This window comes from Durio zibethinus, chromosome 2 (genome assembly GCF_047325235.1).
Source record: "Durio zibethinus cultivar Kanyao isolate XHJ-2024 chromosome 2, ASM4732523v1, whole genome shotgun sequence".
Classification (NCBI taxonomy): domain Eukaryota; kingdom Viridiplantae; phylum Streptophyta; class Magnoliopsida; order Malvales; family Malvaceae; genus Durio; species Durio zibethinus.
Genome location: NC_143163.1, coordinates 3,374,419 through 3,398,236, shown reverse-complemented (window position 1 = coordinate 3,398,236; position 23,818 = coordinate 3,374,419). Strand labels below are relative to the sequence as shown.

The following is a 23,818-nucleotide window of genomic DNA, read 5'->3' as shown; positions in this document are numbered from 1 at the left end:
TAATATATTTTCTTTAATTATTTAACATAAGTGAAATATTTTTAAATGTTTTATAAGATACCAAATTAAAAAAAAAAAATCAAAAATCGAATCTAACTATTTACATAATATATATTGTATCCATATGGATTAGATTCCATATATATGAAGTACACTCTAAAATAAAAATATTAAATAATCAAATTGATATAAAAAAATGCATTTTTAAAATCGTTGAAAAATTAATTTTAGCAAAACTTGAAAATGCCTTTAGCAGGATTATAAAAAATGTACTTCATACATTATCATGGAATGTGAATATTTTAAGATTTCTACTCATAAATTATGCTTACTTTTAGAAATTAGTATTACAATCTTATGAAAAAAAGTTTAGGAGATAATTTATATATCAATGAACATGTGTATCCAACTGAATTTTTTTAGAAAGTTTGAGGTTTGAGTAGTCAATAGTCATGAGAAGCACAAAAATTTGTGTTATAGTTATAGCAAAAATGAGGAGGAAAAAGAAAAACAAAATCCCTCTCTCAATAATATTATTTGATTCCTAGTAATGTCATAATCCAGTTACCTTCGTTTCCCTATAAATATGCCCCCCACTCTCCCTCTTCCCTTTGCCCTTAAAAACTCTCTTTTCTCTTTCTTTCTTCTCCAAACATACCAAAAACTTCCATAATAATAATAAAAAAAAGTATGAGGGCACATCACCTATGGTGTATAGTACTATCCCTCACAATGAATTCGTGTTAAGCATGAAGTCATATAGCGAAACTGCCTAATCTTCTTCACCTTCAAGGCTATCGTTTTTCTGTTGGCTATTGTTTGTCCTGTCTGTTTCTTTCTTCAAATTTTCACTTTCCTTCTTTTTTTTTTTTTGGGGGGGGGGGGGGGGCGGGTGGGATCCTTTTGTTGTTTTAATTTTGAGGGTTTGACATGAATAGAGCATTGCCAGAGATGTTACAATGTTCGGACGTGACAGCGCTCGAGAGACAAAGGGCACTCTTGAAATGGCAACAGGAACAGCTTCAGCAACAACAAGAACAACAACAATTGCCAGAGATGTTACAATGTTCGGACGTGACAGCGCTCGGGGCACGCTTGAAATGGCAACAGGAACAGCTTCAGCAACAACAAGAACAACAACAAAGTTATTTCAGCGAGTTAAGCGGGGTGTTTTCGAGCCAAACCACCCATGTTCAAGGCTTTCAGGGTGGTTTGATGAGTTTTGACTCGGTGTTAGGTGACATGGTGATGGCTCCGCAAGTGAAGCCTGACCCTGGTTTGGAGACTGCCTGGCCTGAGTTTGGAAAGGTTGACATGGCTGGCATGGGGTTTGGGCCATGTGGGCACGGCAATGGATCGAGTTTTGATATGAATTACGCCATTTCTAGGACTTCTAGGTGCCAGCCAGCTGTGGCGGCGGCTGTAGCCGCCGAGGCGGTGGAGGTCAAGGGGAAGGAGTCAGTTGTCTCTGAGAAGATGGGTTCAGCCGTTGGAAGAGAAAGCTTCAAGAAAAGGAAAGCTGATAAGTTGCAAAACTCAAAGGTGTGTGTTGTGTCTTGTTCCATTTATTATAGTACTATTCTTTTTATCGTTTAACAGGAAACGTAAGCCTGGGTAGATATGTTGTTTATTTCTGTTTGGGGATTTCTTTCTTCAATTCTAAAGTTCTGTTTTATGTACCAAGTGTAATTTAGTGTTCTTGGTTTCTCTCTGTTTTGAGTTCGTGTCTCTTCTAAGAACGAAATTTTGGCAAAAAAACAAGTGCATGATTTCAAAGGATGCGATGTTGGGTAGGTTTTGGCGAAAATTATTAAATTGGAGTTGCTCTTTTGGTTATGTCTAGGTTGTTGCTGATGATGACTCCAAAAGGATCAAAGCCTGTGCAGAAGAGGGAGAGTCAAAAATTACAGGGCCGAACACCAACAAAAGCAGCGGCAACAACAGTAACAAAAAGAAGGAAACTTCTACTGATACTTCCAAGGAGAATTCAAAGGTTTCTGAGGCTCAAAAGCCTGATTACATTCACGTCCGGGCACGTCGTGGCCAAGCCACTGATACCCATAGCTTAGCTGAGAGAGTGAGTAGGAATTTGTGTGTTTTTCATTCTTTAGGTATTTTTAAGGTTGTGATCAAAGTTTGTTCTGATTTATTAGGTCTTTTCTATTAGAGAATAATGTTCTAATTTGTTTGATTTACGTTTTCATTATGCAGGTTAGAAGGGAAAAAATAAGTGAAAGAATGAAATATCTGCAAGATTTAGTTCCGGGGTGTAACAAAATCGCAGGAAAAGCAGGAATGCTTGATGAAATAATCAATTATGTTCAATCTCTTCAACGGCAAGTAGAGGTAGAAAAACCTATAGAATCTTCATTTTCTTCATATATTATGTGTCACCCACTATCTTAATTGTGTCCTCTGTGCCCATAATCTGCAGTTCCTATCCATGAAACTAGCTGCTGTAAATCCAAGGCTTGAATTCAACATTGAAAATCTTTTTGCCAAAGAGGTAAGGCAAAATCTAGAATATATTTCCCTTTTTAATTTTTATTACCTTTTCTGTTACTAATGTTGATTTTGTTTGTTCCCAACAGGTGTTTCCCTCTTGCACGATTAATTTTCCAGCAGTTGGGATGTCATCAGAGATGGCAAACCCTCCCTATATTCACTTCAATCCAGTTCAACAAGTAGTTTCTTCTTGTGGTGTGGAAATGGGAATGGGGATAAACTCTCCTGATGCGGCACTTCGAAGAACCATTAGTGCCCCTGTATCAATCCCCGATGCATCATTTCTTGACTCATCTTGCTTCACTGTAATTTTCTCTGCTCCTTTTTACTCTCTTCTACAGTATTCACCATGTTTCTCACTATAGATCAACACTTGCAATGCAGCAAATTCAACCCTCTCCAACATGGAATTTTGAATTGCAAAACCTTTACAATTTGGCATTTGACCAGGGAAGATCAACCCCCTTTCCATCTCAACCATTTACAGGTACATAAAGCTAACACGTCTTTGTTACTGTTGGCTTTCTTGTTTTGATTATTTTTCAAGGCAGAAAAAGAAGCAAAGTGGGTTTAACTACTGCTGATGGAGACATAAGAGTCCCCTCCCCCCCCCCCCCCCCCCCACTCCACAGTTGTTAAATGATTTGGCTAAGGAAGAGCAGTGTCCCATATATGATTTAAATGAAGAAAGTTTCTTTAAAGAAAGCTTTCTATCATTTTCACTCCACAATGATCAGAACCATAGTTTTCATTCAATGGGCACTATATTCCATTTGCTTATTCATTTAGATAAAAGTAAGCAACATCTTGACCTACTAATGTGCAGCTACAGTACACCACAATGACTTGAAAAAGCAAAACTGGGACCCTGAGTTAAGCTAAACCAGCAATTAGAACTATCAAATCATCTTTAACGAAAAAAAAGACTCCTCGTTTAGTTGTCATAACTAAAGGGGAAACCATAACAATATTTATTTCCATTTGCTGTTGAATACTTGGATGATTGAACTGGCAACCATTAAAAGTTGGAGTAGGTCCTCTTGTTATACCCGTCTGAAAATTTCAGGGCACCAACTGATATTAGCTGATACTAGAGATGTGAATCAAAACATATACCTAATCTGATCATTTTTAATTTGATTTATACAGGTTCCATTGAAGCTAGCGATCCAAAGATGGAGATGTGAATCAGAATATCAGTCAAAGATTTATTGACGATTGAGTTCATTCCAGAAGCCTATGATCCAGATTAATTTTTCTTTTTTTGGCTTTTTTTAAGTTCATATATGGTATATATATTTGTATGCATACTCGAAAATATTATGAATAAGTTCAACACTAATCAACTTCAAACTTTATGTTGTTCAAATTGTATGTTACAATCAAAGCATAATGAATTCCAATTACATTTAAGGTACAATGAAAGGTTGATGGGGTGGAGGAGGGGACCCAAAATTTGGAGGGTCAGCCTAGCCCAAGGACAGGTGGTAAATGAGGTTGATATGGATAAATGCAAGGAAAGGGCAGTCTATTGTTCAATTGACGTCAACAGTCACACGGTTATTTGCACTATCACTGCCTCATTTCTACCATTGAAAGGGAAACTATTTGAATAACCACATTAAACTAGACTTACAGTATGCAATAAACACCACAAAATTTTGTAATGTTGAGGGAATGCATAAACTAATCCAGTGGCACAAGTTGTTCCTTTGTTGGATGAACCTAAGTGACAACTTGAAGCAGTCCAGCAAGGACAGAGGACACGAAACCTACTAGTGGACCATCTTGGCTTCCTTTTGAGACAGAATAATATGTTGATTGAGACAGTGATAATTACTGCATAACTGCATATAATTAGGAACAAGGAGAGAGAAAATTGTATGCGCACAGCCACAGAAAGCGCAACCATCCCTTAGCTATTCAGCTCCTTAGACTGGTTTCCATAGCTCCAAATCATATCGAATATTATTTTTTTTCTTGGGAAAATTGAATCTGTCTTGAATTATTTCCATACGGATTATTCTCTTCTTATTCATCCTGAAAGGAATTATGTAATGGTAATCCAGGGAGTGAATAATCCAAAAATTCCCAGATTCCACATGATTTTTACTTCAATATTAATATACACTGGAAAATAACCTAACTGGAGAAGAAAACTGGGGATTTTCTAATCGATGCACCTGCTCTTCCGAATGGATTTTTGAATTTGTCTATTATTATTTAACATGAAGTGATGATGTATCTATCATTACCACAGCTATAACGGCTTTACTAAAACCGTGCATAACTATAAAAAAAGATTGAAACTAAAGTTTGATGAACCTGATATCAACATGGATAAATCTGGACAAGAATTTTATACAATTTATAGAGGTAAATTAACTGCTCGTATGGGTCATCAAAGGAAAAAGGAACTTGTCAACTTGGGTGAAAAATCTGAACTCCCAAGCTCCCTGTTTCAGCATTTTTTTCAAGTTCATGTTCTGTTTGTCTCTATGGTTTTCTTTTGGCAAAACTTCTGATTAGGACTCATTACTGTATGCTATTTATTTCCTTGGGCGCTTCTTGGTTTTTGCTTCTATAGCAAGGACAGAGGACACGAAACCTACTAGTGGACCATCTTGGCTCCCTTTTGAGACAGAATAATATGTTGATTGAGACAGTGATAATTACTGCATAACTGCATATAATTAGGAATAAGGAGCGCGAAAATTGTATGCACACAGGCACAGAAAGCGCAACCATCCCTTAGCTATTCAGCTCCTTAGACTGGTTTCCATAGCTCCAAATCATATCGAATATTATTTTTTTTCTAGGGAAAATTGAATCTGTCTTGAATTATTTCCCTACGGATTATTCTCTTCTTATTCATCCTGAAAGGAATTATGTAATGGTAATCCAGGGAGTGAATAATCCAAAAATTCCCAGATTCCACATGATTTTTACTTCAATATTAATATACACTGGAAAATACCCTAACTGGAGAAGAAAACTGAAGATTTTTTAGTCGATGTGTCACAGATTTAAGCTTCGAATTCGTGCGGCTCCGAGATCCGAGCATCCACTCATCCGACGTCTCAGATCAGTCTGATTGTCAGGGTTTACACCCTTAGGTATTATCCGCTCTGATATTTTTGCCTCACGATTTTATCCTACAAAAAATGCTTCGTAAGTAAGAAATGGTGTGAACTCTTTTATACCCCAGTGACCCTTTTATTATGTTCAATGTGGGATTCAAGACTCCTCCTTAGGTCCGTGGCATTCTCCCACACCCAACCTCGTGATGTCCTCGTCATGGAGGCTGGTCACCTTGTCTACCTCCCTCAAAGCGCTTGGCGTTGATCGAACGGTATAGGGCTAGCTCTGATACCACTTGTCACGAGACTTAAGTTCTGAACCCGCGTGGCTCCGGGACTCAGGTATCCACTCATTCGGAGTCTTAGATCAGTCTAACTGTCACGGTTCACACCCTTATGAGGTATTGTTCGCTCTGACCCCTCTGACCTCATGATTTTGTCCTACAAAAGACATCTCGCAAAAAAAAAGTGGTGTGAACCCTTTTATACCCCAATGAATCAATGATCCTCTTATTATGTTCGATGTGAGATTCATGATTTTTCTTTAGGTCCGTGACAGATGCACCTGCTCTTCCGAATGAATTTTTGAATTTGTCTATTATTATTTAACATGAAGTGATGATGTATCTATCATTACCACAGCTATAACGGCTTTACTAAAACCGTGCATAACTATAAAAAAAGATTGAAACTAAAGTTTGATGAACCTGATATCAACATGGATAAATCTGGACAAGAATGTTATACAATTTATAGAGGTAAATTAACTGCTCGTATGGGTAATCAAAGGAAAAAGGGAACTTGTCAACTTGGGTGAAAAATCTGAACTCCCAAGCTCCCTGTTTCAGCATTTTTTCAAGTTCATGTTCTGTTTGTATTGTCTCTTTGGTTTTCTTTTGGCAAAACTTCTGATTAGGACTCATTACTGTATGCTATTTATTTCCTTGGGCGCTTCTTGGTTTTTGCTTCTATAGCATTTCAAGGACACTCTTTTGATCACGCCAGGGGCTGGGTTGGCAACTCTAGTTGCAATTTGTAACCTTCTTATCCGTTTCTTTGATTAGCAAAAAGCCAAAAATTAGTTTCAGTTTTCTTGTTAGAATGTAACTTGATTGGATTTACATTTTTCCAGATTATCATAGTTCTAAACTATGGACCTGAATTCCTACAAGCAAAAGCTGAAGGACTAGGAGATGCTTCTGTCTAGGGATAGTTTTAACGGTCACTTTAAAAACTACTAGCGTTTTAATGAATAAGAAGGGGACTTTTCAATGTAGGTTGCGGCTCTGCCAGGGACCACTGAAAGGTCGCCTGCACCTTCATTGCATCTACTTGTTCTTGGAATCACAAGAGTCTCAGCTTTCCTTCATTTTCAAGCCATAAGTAATAATGAAAGAGGTGGACCTGGCCTCATTCACAGGCAAGATCTCTTTGATTCTCTTTGTTGTGTTGATTGTGAAAGATGATATTGCCTTTCCCCTTTCTTGGGCCCATTTCTTTTCCGTGAATTTTTTTCCCTCCTTTCTAACCCTTCCACTCCACATAATGCAATTCCAAGGAATAAAAAGGAAAAATATCCCACAAAGATTCTCTTGGGATTGTGCGTACTTCAGTACAACATATATTAGAAATTTGTTTGGAGCATGTAAAACCCCAGTTCGTGTGTCTTTACCTTGAACAAGAATCCTGAGAAAAAGCCAGCTCCATTCTCCGATCTCCACTACTTCCTGCCAGAATTCCACAGACAGGATTACATACTTGCATATAATATATTGTTATAAAAAAGAAACTGGACTTGTTCAAGTGAAAATATTCATATGCTATGCTGATATTTTAAAGGAATATTAACCAAGACATATCAAACCACAAATTGTGTTCACAATTAAGTTGCTCCAGGTCGGGACCTAGGTGAAATAATCAAAGCCTCAGTCCAGACAAGTTTCACATATAATTGAAGTTTTTTTGTCTGTAATGGGACTGAATCGGCTGCTTAAACCCGTTAAGAGGGCTGCATTTCAAGACGTTAGCTGAATTTCCCAGGTACTAGGCCTGTTTGCAACTGGGAACAAATGGGTTGGAAGAGGCCCATAAAAGTCAATCAATCAAGGGCCTTTAACTTGTGGAGTGGAGGCCTGTGAAAAAAAAAATGGAAGGCCTTTTCCCGTGTGCAAATTCCAAACCAATACAGTGCCTGAATCAGTGAATCCTGATGCAATGAATGTCATTTGTAAAGTGTACTTTTTAGACAGGCAAGGCTACACTACCGTAATGGCTAAAATAATTTTTTTAAAAAATCTAAATTATATCATTTTATCTATATTATATATATAATTTTTTATAGTTTCGTGACACTTAAATAAACTTCTAATTTTAATTTATACTCAAATATGCTCTTAACTTTTAATCTATATTGAAATAAATTTTTAAATTTTAATTGGGACTAAATAAATTCTTAACATATACTAATTTTTTATTTGAAATAAAAATTTATTTAGATAAAAATAAAAAGATAAAAACTTATTTAGGTACAATAAAAATGTGTGGGACTTAATTAAGAAAAATAAAATAGTTCATGAATTTTTTATATTTTAACCTATCCTAATACTCCACTCGCTACAATTTCCATTTTTATCTTCAAATTGTAATTTTCTTTATAAAAAAAAATTACTCTACTAGTTACAAACAAAACAATTATAATATAAAATTTCCATTGCAGAAAGATAAATTTGTAGCAAGTGAAAACTAAGGAAGCTACCCAAAAGAAGGAAATTCTGGTTTGGGAAATCAGATCAAAACCAATACAACATGAATGTCACTGGCACCCCAGAATGAATGAATTCTCAAAACATCCATGTATGATGGAACTGGCTTCCAGAGAGCTGCTAGACTATTAACCTGAATTAATTTTGGACGGGATATATTGCAGAAAGCAGCTGCCTGCAGCCTTTGATTTGTAATGCAACTCAGTTGCATCCAAAAACTGGCAACCGATGGACAAAATCAAGGTTCTGTTGTGGATTATGAGAGATCACATCTGCTGTTACAAATGGGCCTCTTTGCCGTTTATATTTGTAGTTCTGGTAAACATTTACATGCTTTATTTTCGGATGACCGATATATCCAGTGATCATAAAAAGAAAAAATTGCCACAACATAGTTTGAGTTTATTTGGAATCACGTCATTCACATAAATTAGGATTTCAGCTAATCAAGCAAATCATAATCGAAATAATAAATTACAAACAAGAAATTGTATGGTAAAACTAGATAAGACAATTTTCTAGGTTCCTCAGTAACATTGTCGTTACATACATACAAACAACAAGCCATCATTACATACAAGAAAACAAATTAATTTCTCATGTTAACTCATTCCTCTATATCAGTGATTCGTCTCCAGCTTCTGCCAAGTAATAAAAAAATTGTGTGAATCATTCAAAATTTTCAATAGATAAAATATAAAAGAAATGGACTTTATGGATTAGGGAAATGGTACCTTTCCCAGGTACGATTATGACAGGAGCAGATTTGCAGTTGTGGAAGCAATACTCACTTACACTTCCTTGAAGCACACTGCAAAAGTGCAAAAATGATGAGAAAAGAGCAAGGAAACAAGGGATTCATTTACTCATTTTGTAGAATGGCAAAGTAACACAAGCACAAGCATCCACATAGAAAGATGTAGCATGTAGTTAAGGGGAAAGCAAACCTTTGTATTAAGCTTCTACCACGAGTTCCCATAACCACTGCTGCTGGCTTCAACCTTTCTGCTTCCTTGCAAATTGCCTTTACCTGCATCACCCTCGACTATTCGAGCAGTAGTCCTTACCTAATCAAAGTTTGGAACTTCCCTTTAAGTGCCACATTAAAAGTTAAAGACATGGAACCAAACAACCTATATTTTGCATTATGAACCTATACATATGTAGAGATTACAACTGTCTTCATGAAAATTGTTACACATTTTCCTTCTTGATAACAAAAATGAAGTAATCTGCAGATCACAATCAATATACTCATCTATTGAAATAATAGACACAGATGAGTGCATCAACGATCAGCCTATGTTAAAATATCCATACAATAGGAAAACATGCTCCCTGCTAGACAAGGCACACAATCTGAATGATCTAGCAATACAATTTCACATCTTTAAGCAATAAAATAATAATAAAATAAACTAACCATGGCAACCTCAAAAGCCTCCACAGCTAACTTCTCCATAAGACCTTGACTGGTTTCATAAACAATCTCGTTTCTTACGCCTATCAAGAAAAAAACCCAGAAAGGAATCTGAGAAATAACTAACAAAATAATCTAAAAGTTTATTACTTTCCAAGAAATAACCATCTGATATTTTTTGCTTACTGGAAACAGCATGGACAAGATGGATGGTATCAGCAAGCCTGACGAGGTGAACAAGTGCCCAATCAAAGGCGTGTTTGCTGTTGGGACCATGATCAACGGCTATTAATATATCTCTGCCTCTCCTTCTCTCCCCTGTCTCCCTTTCTAGCCCTGGCTCTGGAACTATTGGGATCAATGTAGGCAAAATTACTTCTCTGAAATTGTACTCCTCATCTTCCACAACCGTCTCCATTTAGTCGAATGATTCCAAAACGATTCCTTCAAGACAGAAAAAGAAAGGTTTAAAGGTTTTTTCGTTTCTGAATTTGGTTTGGTTTCCTCTTTTGGAGTGTTGCTAGTTGGAACATAGGATGGAACACGAGACCTAACTTTTGATTAGTAGGGTTTGGTGTCGCCGCCAGAGACCAAACAAAATTACGTGTTTGAACTTTGAAGCGTGTGTCGTGTCCAAAGATCATTGATTCATACGAACTAACTCACACGAGTTGTTATATTTTCGCAGCCCATCGTTTTGTCGGGTTTTTCATTAAGCATTTTTAAGAATCCAATCAAGCCCAAGACCTGGCGATGGGCTCCGGATAGCACGTCGGATCAACCGATCCCACAAGTTTCAGTTCTCATAATTTCCGAATATCGTAGTATTATAGAATGCTTAAATAATCCAATTCCATTCAAATCCCAAAATCAAAATTTTAAAAGAAAACAAAGAAAAATGATTTCATTCTCACCAAAAGAAAAACAAAACGAAAAGAAAAAAAGATAAGAGAAGACGCTCAGAAGATGTTTAGAATGGATGAAAGAGTTCATCCTCATATTTCGAATCAGATTAACGAGATTTGATTTCTATAATCATCATCGCACCTTCTCTTTCTTCATTTAACCTTAAAAAAATTACGAAATTCAAAAAAAATAAAAAAACAGAAGATGGTTAAGGGATAGAGGTTAGGGTTTTTTATGTAAGCAGTGGAATACACGAAGAGATCTGCTTTTGAAACCAACCCAGTTTTGCAGTTAGGGTTTAGAGACCTTGCTATTATTTATAGCTGGAACCTCGAGTTTATTTACGAAAATGCCATTGAAACTTATGTCGGGTTTAATCTGGGCCCTGAACGCCAACCCAGGCCTGTCTTAGATCAAAATCAAGTAAGGCTGAAAACGTTCTCCACTGTTGGCTCAATAATAATTTTTCAGGTAAGGGTAAGATTTTGAGAAGAGAAGATTCAAAACCAAATTTTAAGAAGCAGGCCTCTGACACTCATTGTTTAGGCTTCTATATTATGTGTATTCAATTCCTATTCTAATTTTCTTTTCAACGTCAGCATGTAATGGGCCTCCAAACAAGTGCAAAAGCTATGGAATGGACTTTCCTCAAACACACCGCAATTTTAAGTCCAAAAATCTTATAATCCATTGATTATGTATTTTGCTGCTTTTAGACTGAAACCATTTTGCACAACTATCTTTATTGATTGATACATGTGTATGTCCAATTTGGATGACTTGATTTCGCAACTGAGATTACCTGTAAGCTCGCTGGCTTGTCTCCAAATTCTAATGAAATGAATTTGTGGCTGTAGCACACATTTGGGACTGTAGAGTAGAACACATTTGGGACGGCTGGCGAGGCCGTTGCAATAAGGGTATCAGGAGACAGAAATGCATTCTATGGATGTAGGATTCTCTCCTGGATGATGCTGGAAAGCATTATTGCAGCAACTTCTACATTGAAGGAGCCACAGATTTCATATGTGGAAATGCTGCCTCCTTTTATGAAGTGGGTGCTTTAGATATTGTCTTAAGGGGAACAAATTTATGGTAGAAATTCAGGAGTAAAAAATTTCAAGCTTGACTGGCAAATTGATACAACTTTAATCTCCTTGTAGAGGTAACATTTGCATTCCCTTTCAACAGTAAACGGGTCTATCACTGGCACTGCTGAAAATAGGATTTCACCGTCAGAGAATACTGGTTGCAAGATCACTGGTATTGTTGCTGCTTTCCTTCGAAGGCTACGGGGTGCTTATTCTCTGGTAGTCTTTGCCCTGACATATACGTCCAGTGTGATAGTCCCACAACGATGGGATGACTGTTAAGACCAAAACAGGCATAGGTCTCATTCTACAAAACCAATATGTCAATACCTCCTAATGTCACTTGTACTGAATTTAGGTACTCACTACCAAGTTTACAGGGAATTTTAACAATTTCCCTTTTACATGGCAGTACTGTTTATTATGGGCAATACAAGTGCTACGCTCCTGGGGCTGATACAACGAAGAGGGTTCAGTGGTCACACTGCATATCACAAGATGAACCTGCACCATTTTTGACAGAGGGAATGATTGGAGGGCCATTGCCACAATGCTTAATGAAAATAATGTCTCTTATATTAATTGGTGTGTATTTTTAGATTTCTCTGATTCTCCAAAATTCATTGTTCTTTGTGATTTGTTATTGTATAAAATTTAACACAATATATTTGATTGATTTAGTTGTCTACGACAGACACTTGGTGTTGTATCAACATTCATTTTCCCAAGTGAGATATGGCTGTTGTCATGTCCTTAAAAAAACATTTTGAACAACCAAAAGCAGCTGGAATCCGAAGTAAATCTTTACACTTTTCCTTGACGGTAAAGCTCACCAGCTCAGGGCGGTGATGTTTGGTTCTAAGTAGCTCTCATGTTTATGTTCTTAGTATTTTATCAATAACATGTGGTTTTACAATCGTCTCTTCAAGTCCCTATCATATTTTGCTTACAAGCGTTGATGTCGAACCTCTGTTCTTCCTCTACCTAATTCAACAATGTACCATTTCCTTTCCCATTTAACAAACCGATAGCATTACTTGACCTTTTTCAAGCTCTATAAAACCATTAAACCTGAACTCCCCCTGTCTAATTAGAAGATAAATCATCCAAAATTCAAAGAATTAAGCTCACAAAATGGCCATAGGCAAAATTTTCTTATCAGGATCATTATTTTTCTTCCTCTATCTAGTTGGCTTCATTTCTATTCCTGCAGATGCAGCAGTGAAAAGATACCAATTTGATGTAGGCATATTAAATCAGTGGCATGTTTTGTTCACTTTTTAGCTCCATTTTTTTCTTTCTTAATGACAGTTTGGCTTTCTGTTCTTCCAGATTCAAGTGAAAAATGTTAGCCGGTTATGCCATGCAAAACCTATTGTTACCGTAAATGGAATGTTTCCAGAGCCAACAATACACGCGAGAGAAGGCGATAGAGTTCTCATCAATGTCACAAACTATGCCGATTATAACATGTCAATTCATTGGTAGCAAATGAATCATTTCTTTAAAAAAAAAAAGTGATTTTCATGTCACGGGATCAATTATTAGGTTTTGTTGATATAATTGTTGGTCATGGCAGGCATGGACTTGAACAATTTCGCAATGGATGGGCAGATGGACCGGCTTATATAACACAATGCCCTATCCAGACAGGGCACAGTTACACGTATGATTTTAATGTAACCGCTCAAAGAGGAACCCTGTGGTGGCATGCACATATCTTTTGGCTAAGGGCCACAGTCTATGGTGCAATTGTAATCATGCCAAAACAGGGGACCCCATTTCCTTTTACTCAGCCATACAGAGAAACTAACATAATTTTAGGTGGGATGATTTTAATCCATATTGGTGGGCACCATTTAGTTAGATTATTCTTGTAATTCTAGAATTCTTGTATTGGTGCAGGTGAATGGTGGAATAACGATGTGGAAGAGATTGTTAAACAAGGGAACAAGTTGGGATTGCCACCGAATATGTCTGATGCTCATACAATTAATGGAAAGCCAGGGCCATTATTCCCATGTTCAGAGAAACGTAAGCTTAGTCATTGTAATGGACTATTGTATTAGGCATTAGCATTTGGATTCAGCATAAAAGGCCTTACATTGTTGTTTTCCATTTATGTTTCAGATACATTTGCGATGGAGGTAGAACAAGGAAAGACTTATCTCTTGAGAATCATCAATGCTGCACTCAACGATGAACTTTTCTTTGCCATTGCTGGCCATAATATGACGGTGGTCGAAATAGATGCAGTTTATACTAAACCTTTTACAACACAAGCAATTCTAATTGCACCAGGGCAGACCACCGATGTTCTTGTTCAAGCCACCCAAGCACCTGGTAGATATTTCATGGCTGCTAGGCCTTTCATGGACGCACCATTGACCGTAGACAATAAAACCGCCACGGCTATACTTCAATACAAAGGTGTTTCAAACACTGTCCTTCCGATCCTTCCTCAGCTACCATCACCCAATGACACAGCTTTTGCATTGAGCTATAATGCCAGACTTAGGAGCCTAAATTCTCCACAATACCCAGCAAATGTGCCCCTTAAAGTTGACAGGCATCTTGTTTACACAATTGGATTAGGAATTAATTCATGTGCAACTTGCCTCAATGGAACACAACTCACTGCATCTTTGAACAACATTACCTTTGTTATGCCGCAGACCGGGCTTCTTCAAGCTCACTATTTCAACATCAAGGGAGTATTTAGAACAGATTTCCCTGACCGCCCTCCCAAACCTTTCAATTATACCGGTGCACCATTGACTGCCAATCTTGGTACTACATTAGGCACCCGACTAAGCAAGATTGCTTTCAATTCAACAGTTGAGTTAGTACTACAGGATACCAATCTTCTAACAGTTGAATCCCATCCATTCCACCTTCATGGTTACAATTTCTTTGTCGTTGGGACTGGAATCGGCAACTTTGATCCCGCAAAAGACCCAGCTAAATTTAACTTGGTTGATCCTCCCGAAAGAAATACAGTTGGAGTACCCACCGGTGGTTGGACCGCCATAAGGTTCAGAGCTGATAATCCAGGTAACATTCACCAGAAACTCAACATAAACATGACATTAAAATGAAAAGCAATTTTAACAAAACGAAAACAAGTTCTAAACCAATTATTTTCTTTCTTTAGGAGTGTGGTTCATGCACTGTCATTTGGAGCTCCATACTGGCTGGGGTTTGAAAACAGCTTTTGTGGTGGAGAATGGAAAAGGACCAGATCAATCCATTTTGCCCCCTCCAAAGGACCTTCCTCCTTGTTAGTTGGCTCCTGTTTGACACAAAACAGCTAAATCTCCTTAAGCTGACCGTTTTTCTTATCATTCTTACCTGCAAAGACCGGGAACTAAATTGGAGGATAATTTTTTTTTAATTTTTATGTATATGAAGGATAATTAAAACCGTATGAGATTCTTGAAATTGCTAGTAAAATCTTCTTGTGTGGAATAAAATGATTTGATTTGAAAATTTTTTATTCTGTTTTTTTTATTCAAATGTATGGTGTCCCTTCACTTCATCGCTTGTGTCTCATGGAATTGAAAGTAACTTCATTCACGAAAGAAGAAGACATACACTTCCTCGTAAAAACAATTTAATCTCAGTTACTTTAAAAAACACATCAAATAGAAATATGAGGTTTAAAATAAATAAAAAAATTAGTCTCTTTTTTTATTATTAAAATCTTAGATTACGATTTCTTTTAAAAAAAATAATTTTTTAAGGCTTCTTAATTTTGCATAAGAGTTAATTCACTTTCAAAACAAATAATTCTTTCATTTTGCTAGTTAGTGTGTGTTATAATTTATTATTACATTTTATATATTGAATTTCTTTCATCTGATTGAATGTTATATTGGATTATTAATATTTATTTTCTCTTATTTTTTATTCATGTATTTACTCATTTTCATTGATTTATATTTGTATATTGAATTTCTTTAATCTAATTGAAAGTCATTTTATCAATATATTTTTCTAGTTTAAATTTTAAGTTCTGCACTATATTTATTATAAATTATGATTAACGGTCAAAGATAAAAATAATTAACTATATTTATCAATAAAATTTTAGTAATATGAAAGAGCGCGATAAAATAAATTAATTTACCTATCGTTCATTTTTTTTCTTTTTGTTATTACGAATCTTATAAAGGCTCAAATTTATAATATACAGCAATATTTTATATGGTGCAACCTAAAATATAGTATATAACATATATATATACAAACTTTAGTTTGACCCCTTGAAAAGATTTTCCGGCTTCGTCCTTGTTGATGACATTAAGGAGAGTGTTTATCATCATCGACAAATTATTATGACTTTGTAACAAGAAAAAAAAAAAAAGAAAATACTTTGCATAATATAATAATAATAATAATAAATCCTTAGTCATCTCTTTTATATTGGCTACAATAAGATCTCCAAAGTAAAGGAGACATGAAATAATTTTCATGGATTATTTGATGTACTCAATTTGTATCCCTTCAATTGTGACATTGCTACAACTTGTTGTCCTTGGTAACAGTGTTACCCAGATGCTTTCATCTTGATCGGCTTCCAAATCTTTCAATAGTTCTGACACCCCCAGTTTAAGATTGATCTTCCTCTTCATCATCTCTCCACCACCAGGGATGTGAGCAAAGGTCCCTGCGAATTCCCTGAACTTTGGACTGATTATTGTCTCGTCAATCAAATTTACATACACATCGAACTTAACATATGCGTCTCCTTTCACTTCAATTCCATGCACAACTATGGTTTCTTCCTCTTCTTTCTCCCTCTTTATCGAATGATCTTTAGATCTGTTAACCTTTATTGTCAAGCTAGTGTCTAGAGCTCGACCTTGGGACCCGAAATCAGATGATGAAACATGGTTGCCTGACAATTGAAATTGTTTCTCATTCTCTTTCAATTTTAATATCTGACGAGCGAATTTTGGCGGAACTGAAGGTGAGGGGCGTTTTTCCAGCCAAGGACGGTCAACCTCCTCGTAAGAATAACCAAGTTTGGTAATATCAAGAACATCACGAACCTTGATCTTTACCAGCTTCAAGTTCTCATCGTAAAACAAAAAGAAAGAGTCAAGCCAATCTGGATCTTTGATGTCCAATTGATGGTTATGAATCTCCCTCCAAACCTCCCAAAGCCGATCAATATTGGAATGATGTGCATAGAAAATGGGGTCTTTTGCTGCTGAGTAAAACTTGCCCATATCTTCCCTTCCAGGATTCAAATTGCTGCCAATCCATGTGTGCAAAGTGTTGTGAGGAGCACTCTCTACAGTGCCAGGCGCATTACAATACCCCTCGTTGGCTTTATACGTGCATCCCATGAACAATTCTGTCTTCCTTGCACCAGATACCATTTGGCTATACATAAATGCCAAGTTTGTGTCTAATTGGTCTTCAGGACTTAAATTTCTGTCAGAAACATAGTTTAAATCTGCCATCTGTGGTGGAAAATGTGAAAAATCACGCTCTGAATGAAAGAAAGTTAAGCTTCTGTTCACATAAAAATCTGGAATCATCATTCCTTCTGGGATGTCCCAAGTCCAAACGGGCAAAGCAAAGGTGTCATCTCCAACTAGACTACCAATGATGCGTTCGTGGAAGTAGATCATCATGCGGTGCCAGGGAAAGAATAACCACGTTCTGTGAATATTGAGAGGAGTATCGGAGTTTTGTTGCTCGTAGGCTCCAGTGCAAAAGAGACAGTGCAAGTTGGCTTGACGGACAAAATTTCGAGGATCATCGTATGGGAGGGACTTCATGATCGACAAGGCCTTATTATATTTGGCGATGTAGTTCTCGTCCAAAAGGTGGGCTGGCCTCCGCACTCGTAGAGGTGATTTAGGATCAGGAAACTGGAAATCGACAAAGGGCACTGGCGTTTCAAATCCGGCAGGGCAACAGTAAACAAGAAGATCTGGACGACCATAAGATGGATGGCACGCTGTTAAGTTTGGCCCAATGACTTTACTTGCAGCCTTGTCTATGCTAAGGTCGTGGTGGTTACTGGAAGCCCAGCCTCCCAGCTTGCCAAATATCATGTTTGTCAGTTCCCTGGACAAATCAAAATTAATACTGGTCAACAGAACCTAAAATGAAAAGAAAGGATATACATGCATCAAGTAACATATCAATGGATACATGACAAGAAAAAGAATGGGCAAAAGAAAAAAAAAAAAAAAAGACTGGCACAATCAAGTACCCCATGTATAAATGCTGAACTTGATGCGAGTCCAGGATTCGAAAAGTGAAAGGCAACATTGCCACGATGAAGGCTAACACAACTGTAACAATCCATTTCTGTTGCTCCATGGCAGGAAATTCAGAACCCCCAGCTAAAAGACTTGCTTTATCGAAAGCCTCAAAATGATCCAAGTATATACGCCAAAACCCAGTTTCTTGCTCTATAACCTATATCTTCTCTGATTTTCAGTTCCCGCTTCAGAGTCCTTGCTTTTGAGGGGATCTATATAGAAGAAGCATTATTTTAAGTTAACAAACGTGCAAATTAATGGCAGACCCCATGAATACAAGTCAAGCAATGATTGCTCAAAGTTGAATAATACACAAAAGAGATGAAGAGTTTTTCCCTTGATGCTCTTTCTCTCCCTCTCTCTCCTTTGTCCAAAGAGTATTGATTTATAGATTTAATTCATCTATTAATTTTTCACGTGTTGAAAAAAATATATCTATTATTATATTCGCTATTCTCTTGTCCTATATATTTTGGACGTATTATCGAACAAAGCACATCATATGACAGTCCTCACTTCCCTCTTATTAATAGATTTTGCATATAAAATATTAAAATTTATATATTTATATTATTTTTATATAAAAATTATATTTTATAATTTATGTTCATATAAAAATATAAAATATTTTTTTTTAATTTAATTAAAATTATATAAAATTATTATAAAAATTTTAAATTATATTATTTTTATATTTTTACTATATTCATACTTATTAACTATTTTTTCGGCCCCTAACAATTTTCCACTCACCAATACAGTAAAAAATTAATTGCACTTGTCAGAAAACAGTTGCTGAGACAAAACTGCGGTGGATAGATGAGAGAAATTGAATATTGAGCATGGAGGAAGCATGGTGCTTTGTTGCTACAAAAATTAAGGTATTGCTCACCGACTCCCCTCGACGTCTAGCAGCTGATTTCATTGCTACTTTTCCTAAAGACCTTTCATAAGTTAAAATTTTTAAATAGAATAAATTATTGATTCATTTACATTTTTTTGATAAAAAATATTAAATTTTATCGATAATTATTTATTAAAATTATTTTAAATATATAATTTTTAATTAGTTATTTTAGATTGTAAATATGATATATTTTATTTTAATTTAAAAAATTAAAAAATTTATTTATTTCAAATTTTTTTAAAAAAATTAATTATTAGCCAATTCTATTCTATGAATCATTAGTGTTATTATTGTAAGAAAAAATATTTATATTTATTTAATTAATCATCACATAGTTCTGGCTTTTTTATTTTATAGATTTCAACTAGTTGACGATATTCTAACAATGTCACTAACTATAAATATATACTGGTCAATCACCTTTTTTTTTTTTAAATTCCAATCGAAAATTAAAATTAAAAAATTAAAAAATATACTTTTGTAGCATAGTGAAGGAAAATAACTAATTTTATTATAAAATTAACATACTGTTAGTTTAATATTACCGTTGCAATTGAAAAAGGTGAATTGAAAAATATATTTAAAAAGATAAAAAATGTGGTTAAAAATATTATTGTGAAAAAATATTGTGATAATTGAAATATATAAAAAAATATTCATAAAATAATAAAATATTAAAAATATAAAATAATATAATAATTTTTTATTTTCAAAATATTTTTCACCATAAAAGTATCTTTTATGTAATTTTTGGTTGGGATTATAAAATCAAATTTCTAAATAGAAAAACCATATATATTTTTTTATTATTTAACATTAAAATAATTTTTAAATACAAAATTACTTTTAACAATAATATTAAACTAAATTTTCTAATTTATATCCAAATCAATAAGTCAAACCTACTACTATTATTATTATTATTATTATTATTATTATTATTATAATATATTTTTTTATTTTATTTAAGGGAACGTAAATTTCTATTATAAAAAGAGAGAGAGACTTGATTCGAAATCAAGTCTTTTTATTTTCTTAAATGCTTTTATGGCCATTAGATTACGAAACGAATATTATATATATATATATATATATATATATATAAATATAATGACTTAAAGTATATTTGCAGATTTTAATTTCAAAAGGTTGAGAAAAGTGGAGATTCATTTTTTAACTTGACTTTCTGAAGTCTTTTACTTGGCTTCGGCTCATAAAAGAACATAATATCTTATTTCGAGTTTATTTTAGTTAATTAATACAGTTATTTTAAAAAAATAATATTTAATAAATTTTAAATTTAAATTTTAGTATTTATAATTTTTGTTAAAAAATTAAAAAAAAATGCTATAAGTTTTGTTTAATTTGCTGATATTATTATTATTGTAAATATTTCATATTTCAAATATCAAGTACTAAAATGTGTCATGAATTGTCAACAACAATTTGATATCATATTTCAAATTTTTGGTGGAAAATAAGTATATGGTAGAAAAAGGATTTGACACTCTTTCATTAATTCTTTTCTCAATTTTTTTTTCAATAAATTCACCATCACCATGCATGTAAGAGATTAATTAACAATCAAATAAAAGTGATTATTAATGTATTAAAAAATAATAATAAATCCAAAAACTTTATTGATTCGATCCTATATAAATAACTCATGACACATTTTATGTAATATTCAATATAAATGAATTTGCATATATTAAGAAATGGGAGCCCTCATTATAACTGAAATTATTCTAACTCTTGAAAAGATTTTAAGAAATGTTTTGCAATAATAAATTATTTGATTTTTACTAAGACATAAATCATTCGATGAACTCCATGCGTACCCCTCCAATTTTTACATTGCTACAACTTGGTGTTCTTGATAACAATGTTACCCAGATGCTTTCATCTTGATCGGCTTCCAAATCTTCCAATAGTTCTGACACTCCTAGTTTAAGATTGATGTTCCTCTTCATCGTCTCGCCACCCCCAGGGATGTGAGCACTCTTGCCGCCGCACCAGTCACCGCATTGACCATCGCCGGTGGTTGTCGTCGGTCAATGAAAAACACCAAAAAGACTCTCAGTCGTTCACTCCTATGTCCTTTTTCCAGATCCAACATCCGTTTTGTCAGAAACAACCTCGATCAACGTAGATCGAGGCTTAAAGCTTTCGGTCTCCTTTTTTTTTCTTTTTTTTTTTTTATAAAGAAACTGATGATTTTTTTGCTTGTTTACAGGGCTTTCTGGTGCTGAGGTTCCTCCTTACTGGGAGGACTGTTTGTCTTTGTGTTTTTGTTTTTTTGTTTGTGTTTTTTTTTTTTTTTGTGGTTGGTGTGAGTTCTGTTTGGGGTTGTTGAAGGGAGAGGTTTGGCTTGATGTTTGAGCTCGAAACTAGAGGGTGCTGAGGGCAGTATGTCTGGAGGTTTCGAAGATCTGTCCGAAGGTTTTTCGAGAGGGGGTTTCCAAGAGAGCTAATCAAGAGGAAGAAGTTAAAGGGTTTTTAAGGAGTTCAAAAGGGAACAGGTGGTGGCAAAGTGGCTATAGGGTGGCTGTCTGGTCTGGTGGCTGGATAGAGGGCTAGTCAGGTAGGAGAGTGGGCGGCTAGTGGCGGTTGCAGGGTGGTTGGTGCTAGGCATCAGTCGCCCTACTTTCTGCCATTTTCTGTTTCTCTTTTTTTTTGTTTTGTTTTAATTAATTAATAATTATTTTTTAAAAATATATATTTATTATTATTATTACTATTAATATTAATATTATTAATTTTAATAATAGACCCGGACAAAATCGATGTTCACAGCTGCCCCTGTTTGCACATTACTGAGAATCAAGAATAGGGCAAAGACAAAGACAATGATTTTGTCTGAAAGCAAATCGTGGATTTTTAAAGACAACGATTTTGTCTGAAAACAAATTGTGATTTTTTTTTTAAAGCACAAAATGATTAGGATGACACCGCAAGTCAAAAAATAATTAATCGATCGAGATAATACTGTGAATCAAATTTATGGGCGGAGATCTTAAAAATAATGCCTGGAGGTCTTACACAATCATGCCTAGAGGTCTTACAGAATCGACTGGGATAACATCGTAAGTCGAAAGATAAGGAATCAATCAGGATAAAATCGTGAATCAAAATTATGTCCGGAGGTCTTAAAAATCATGCTCGGAGGTCTTACATAATCGACTGGGATAACACCTCAAGTCGAAAGATAAGAAATCGATCGGGATAATACCGTGAATCGAAATTATGCCCAGAGGTCTTAGAAATCATGTCTAAAGGTCTTACAGAATTGATTGGAATAATACTATAAGTCAAAAGATAAGGAATCGATCTGGATAAAATCACAAATCAAAATTATGCCCAAAAGTCTTAAAAATCATGCTCGGAGGTCTTACAGAATCACTGAGATAACACCACAAGTTGAAAGATAAAAAATCGATTGAGATAACATCGTAAATCAAAATTATGCCCATAGATCTTAGAAATCATGTCCGGAGGTCTTACAGAATCGACTGGGATAACACCGTAAGTCGAAATATAAGGAATCGATCGGGATAACACCGTGAATCAAAATTATGCTCGGAGGTCTTAGAAGTCATGTTCGGAGGTCTTATAGAATCGACTGAGATAACATCACAGTCGAAAGATAGAAAATCAATCGAGATAACACCACGAATTAAAATTATGCCCGAAGGTCTTATGGAATCGACTGGGATAACATTGTAACTAAAAAAATAAAAAATCGATCAGGATAACATAACGAATCGAAATTATACCCAGAGGTCTTAGAAATAATGTCTGGAGATCTTACAAAATCGACTAGGATAACACCGCAGTCAAAAGATAAGGAATCGATCGGAATAACACTGCGAATCAAAATTATGTCCGTAGGTCTTAGAAATCATGCCCGGAGGTCTTACAGAATTGACTAGGATAACATCGTAGTCGAAAAATAACGAATCGATCGGGATAACACCACGAATCAAAATTATACCCTAAGGTCTTAAAAATCATGAAAATCTTTGAATGCTCCTCCTAATCAAAGGCAATGAAACTTTAAAAATTTAAAAATCTTTTGCCCGGAGGTCTTGAAAGTTGTGCCCGAAAATCTTAGAGATTATGTCCGGAGGTTTTATAAATCTCAAAATATTTGAATGCTCGTCCTAATCAAAGGTAATGAAACTTTAAAATTTTGAAAATCTTTTTAAACATGGCTTTCGCTTGATCAGAGATTTTTGAGACTCTAAAGGTCTTTTCTGAGGAAGGTTCTCTCTAAACAGAGGCTTTGAAATCTTAATTGAAATTAATTCCTCTTAAACAGAGGCTTTGAAATCTTGAAAAACATGCCCCTTTTTTTTTTTGCTTCTAATACTTACAAAGTTGATAAATGCAAACATGATATAAATGTCTATTCTCATCAAATGATACTAATGAAAATGTCAATGCCAACATAAGAATGCAAATGCTTGATACATTTGACTTTTTCATAATGCAAATGACAATGTCCTTTTCATGTAGATGCCCCTATAAATACCTTTTTCTTATGATATAGATGCCATGATGCAAATTTTTCTTATGGTGTGAATGCAAATGTCTTATACAAATGTTAATGCAAGTGATGCAAATACGAATGTCTTTCTTGTGATGCAGATGCAAGCGATGCAAATGCAAAGACTTTTCTTACCCCCTCTTTTTTTTTTTTGAAAAATTTTTGTTTAAATGTTTATTGTTTTATTCTCACCCAAAAAATGATCTCAGTATTATGTACAAAATGCGCAAATAATCTTGAAATTTTTCAAAAATGATAAAAAATTACCCTACATAAAGTATCTTCGTAATTAATGAAAAATTTAGAACTCAAGA

At 34.9% G+C, this 23,818-nt stretch overlaps 3 protein-coding genes, 1 non-coding gene and 1 pseudogene across 5 annotated transcripts; 2 read left to right on the top strand and 3 right to left on the bottom strand.

Annotated features, from left to right (window-relative positions):
* Positions 1–613: 613 nt before the first annotated feature.
* LOC111308259 (uncharacterized) lies at positions 614–3,861 on the top strand. The gene is made up of 7 exons (XM_022906574.2): positions 614–1,542; positions 1,844–2,077; positions 2,212–2,346; positions 2,435–2,506; positions 2,592–2,810; positions 2,890–2,992; positions 3,655–3,861. Exons 1-7 carry the CDS (start codon positions 931–933, stop codon positions 3,690–3,692), a joined length of 1,413 nt encoding a protein of 470 aa, XP_022762309.2. The 5' UTR covers positions 614–930; the 3' UTR covers positions 3,693–3,861.
* Positions 3,862–8,728: 4,867 nt separating this feature from the next.
* Positions 8,729–10,962, bottom strand: LOC111308855 (universal stress protein PHOS32-like; annotated as a pseudogene). The gene is made up of 5 exons (XR_016329087.1): positions 9,954–10,962; positions 9,771–9,850; positions 9,295–9,414; positions 9,082–9,158; positions 8,729–8,988 (listed from the first exon to the last, which is right to left on the bottom strand). The product of XR_016329087.1 is annotated as a universal stress protein PHOS32-like (transcript).
* On the bottom strand, positions 10,725–10,813 carry LOC149519887 (small nucleolar RNA U30). Its single transcript, XR_016335354.1, has one exon. It is a non-coding gene; the product is annotated as a small nucleolar RNA U30 (small nucleolar RNA).
* Positions 10,963–12,740: 1,778 nt separating the features above from the next.
* On the top strand, positions 12,741–15,225 carry LOC111308258 (laccase-11-like). The gene is made up of 6 exons (XM_022906573.2): positions 12,741–13,006; positions 13,097–13,248; positions 13,344–13,588; positions 13,670–13,798; positions 13,895–14,818; positions 14,919–15,225. The coding sequence occupies exons 1-6, from the start codon at positions 12,899–12,901 to the stop codon at positions 15,047–15,049; spliced, it is 1,689 nt and encodes a 562-aa protein (XP_022762308.2). The 5' UTR covers positions 12,741–12,898; the 3' UTR covers positions 15,050–15,225.
* Positions 15,226–16,149: 924 nt separating this feature from the next.
* Positions 16,150–18,406, bottom strand: LOC111308257 (aureusidin synthase-like). Its single transcript, XM_022906570.2, has 2 exons — positions 17,997–18,406; positions 16,150–17,848 (listed from the first exon to the last, which is right to left on the bottom strand). Exons 1-2 carry the CDS (start codon positions 18,104–18,106, stop codon positions 16,243–16,245), a joined length of 1,716 nt encoding a protein of 571 aa, XP_022762305.2. The 5' UTR covers positions 18,107–18,406; the 3' UTR covers positions 16,150–16,242.
* Between the last annotated feature and the right edge of the window lie 5,412 nt (positions 18,407–23,818).

What these genes read in the sequence shown, in the direction of transcription:
- LOC111308259 (XM_022906574.2), top strand. Translation starts at nt 931, where the DNA reads ATGAATAGAGCATTGCCAGAGATGTTACAATGTTCGGACGTGACAGCG. An exon ending in TTGACTCATCTTGCTTCACT is followed by an intron (nt 2,811 to 2,889) that starts GTAATTTTCTCT and finishes CTTGCAATGCAG; the next exon opens with CAAATTCAACCCTCTCCAAC. An exon ending in TCCATCTCAACCATTTACAG is followed by an intron (nt 2,993 to 3,654) that starts GTACATAAAGCT and finishes TGATTTATACAG; the next exon opens with GTTCCATTGAAGCTAGCGAT.
- LOC111308258 (XM_022906573.2), top strand. Translation starts at nt 12,899, where the DNA reads ATGGCCATAGGCAAAATTTTCTTATCAGGATCATTATTTTTCTTCCTC. An exon ending in AGAAACTAACATAATTTTAG is followed by an intron (nt 13,589 to 13,669) that starts GTGGGATGATTT and finishes GTATTGGTGCAG; the next exon opens with GTGAATGGTGGAATAACGAT. An exon ending in ATTCCCATGTTCAGAGAAAC is followed by an intron (nt 13,799 to 13,894) that starts GTAAGCTTAGTC and finishes TTTATGTTTCAG; the next exon opens with ATACATTTGCGATGGAGGTA.
- LOC111308257 (XM_022906570.2), bottom strand. Translation starts at nt 18,106, where the DNA reads ATGGAGCAACAGAAATGGATTGTTACAGTTGTGTTAGCCTTCATCGTG. An exon ending in GTTCAGCATTTATACATGGG is followed by an intron (nt 17,849 to 17,996) that starts GTACTTGATTGT and finishes TGATTTGTCCAG; the next exon opens with GGAACTGACAAACATGATAT.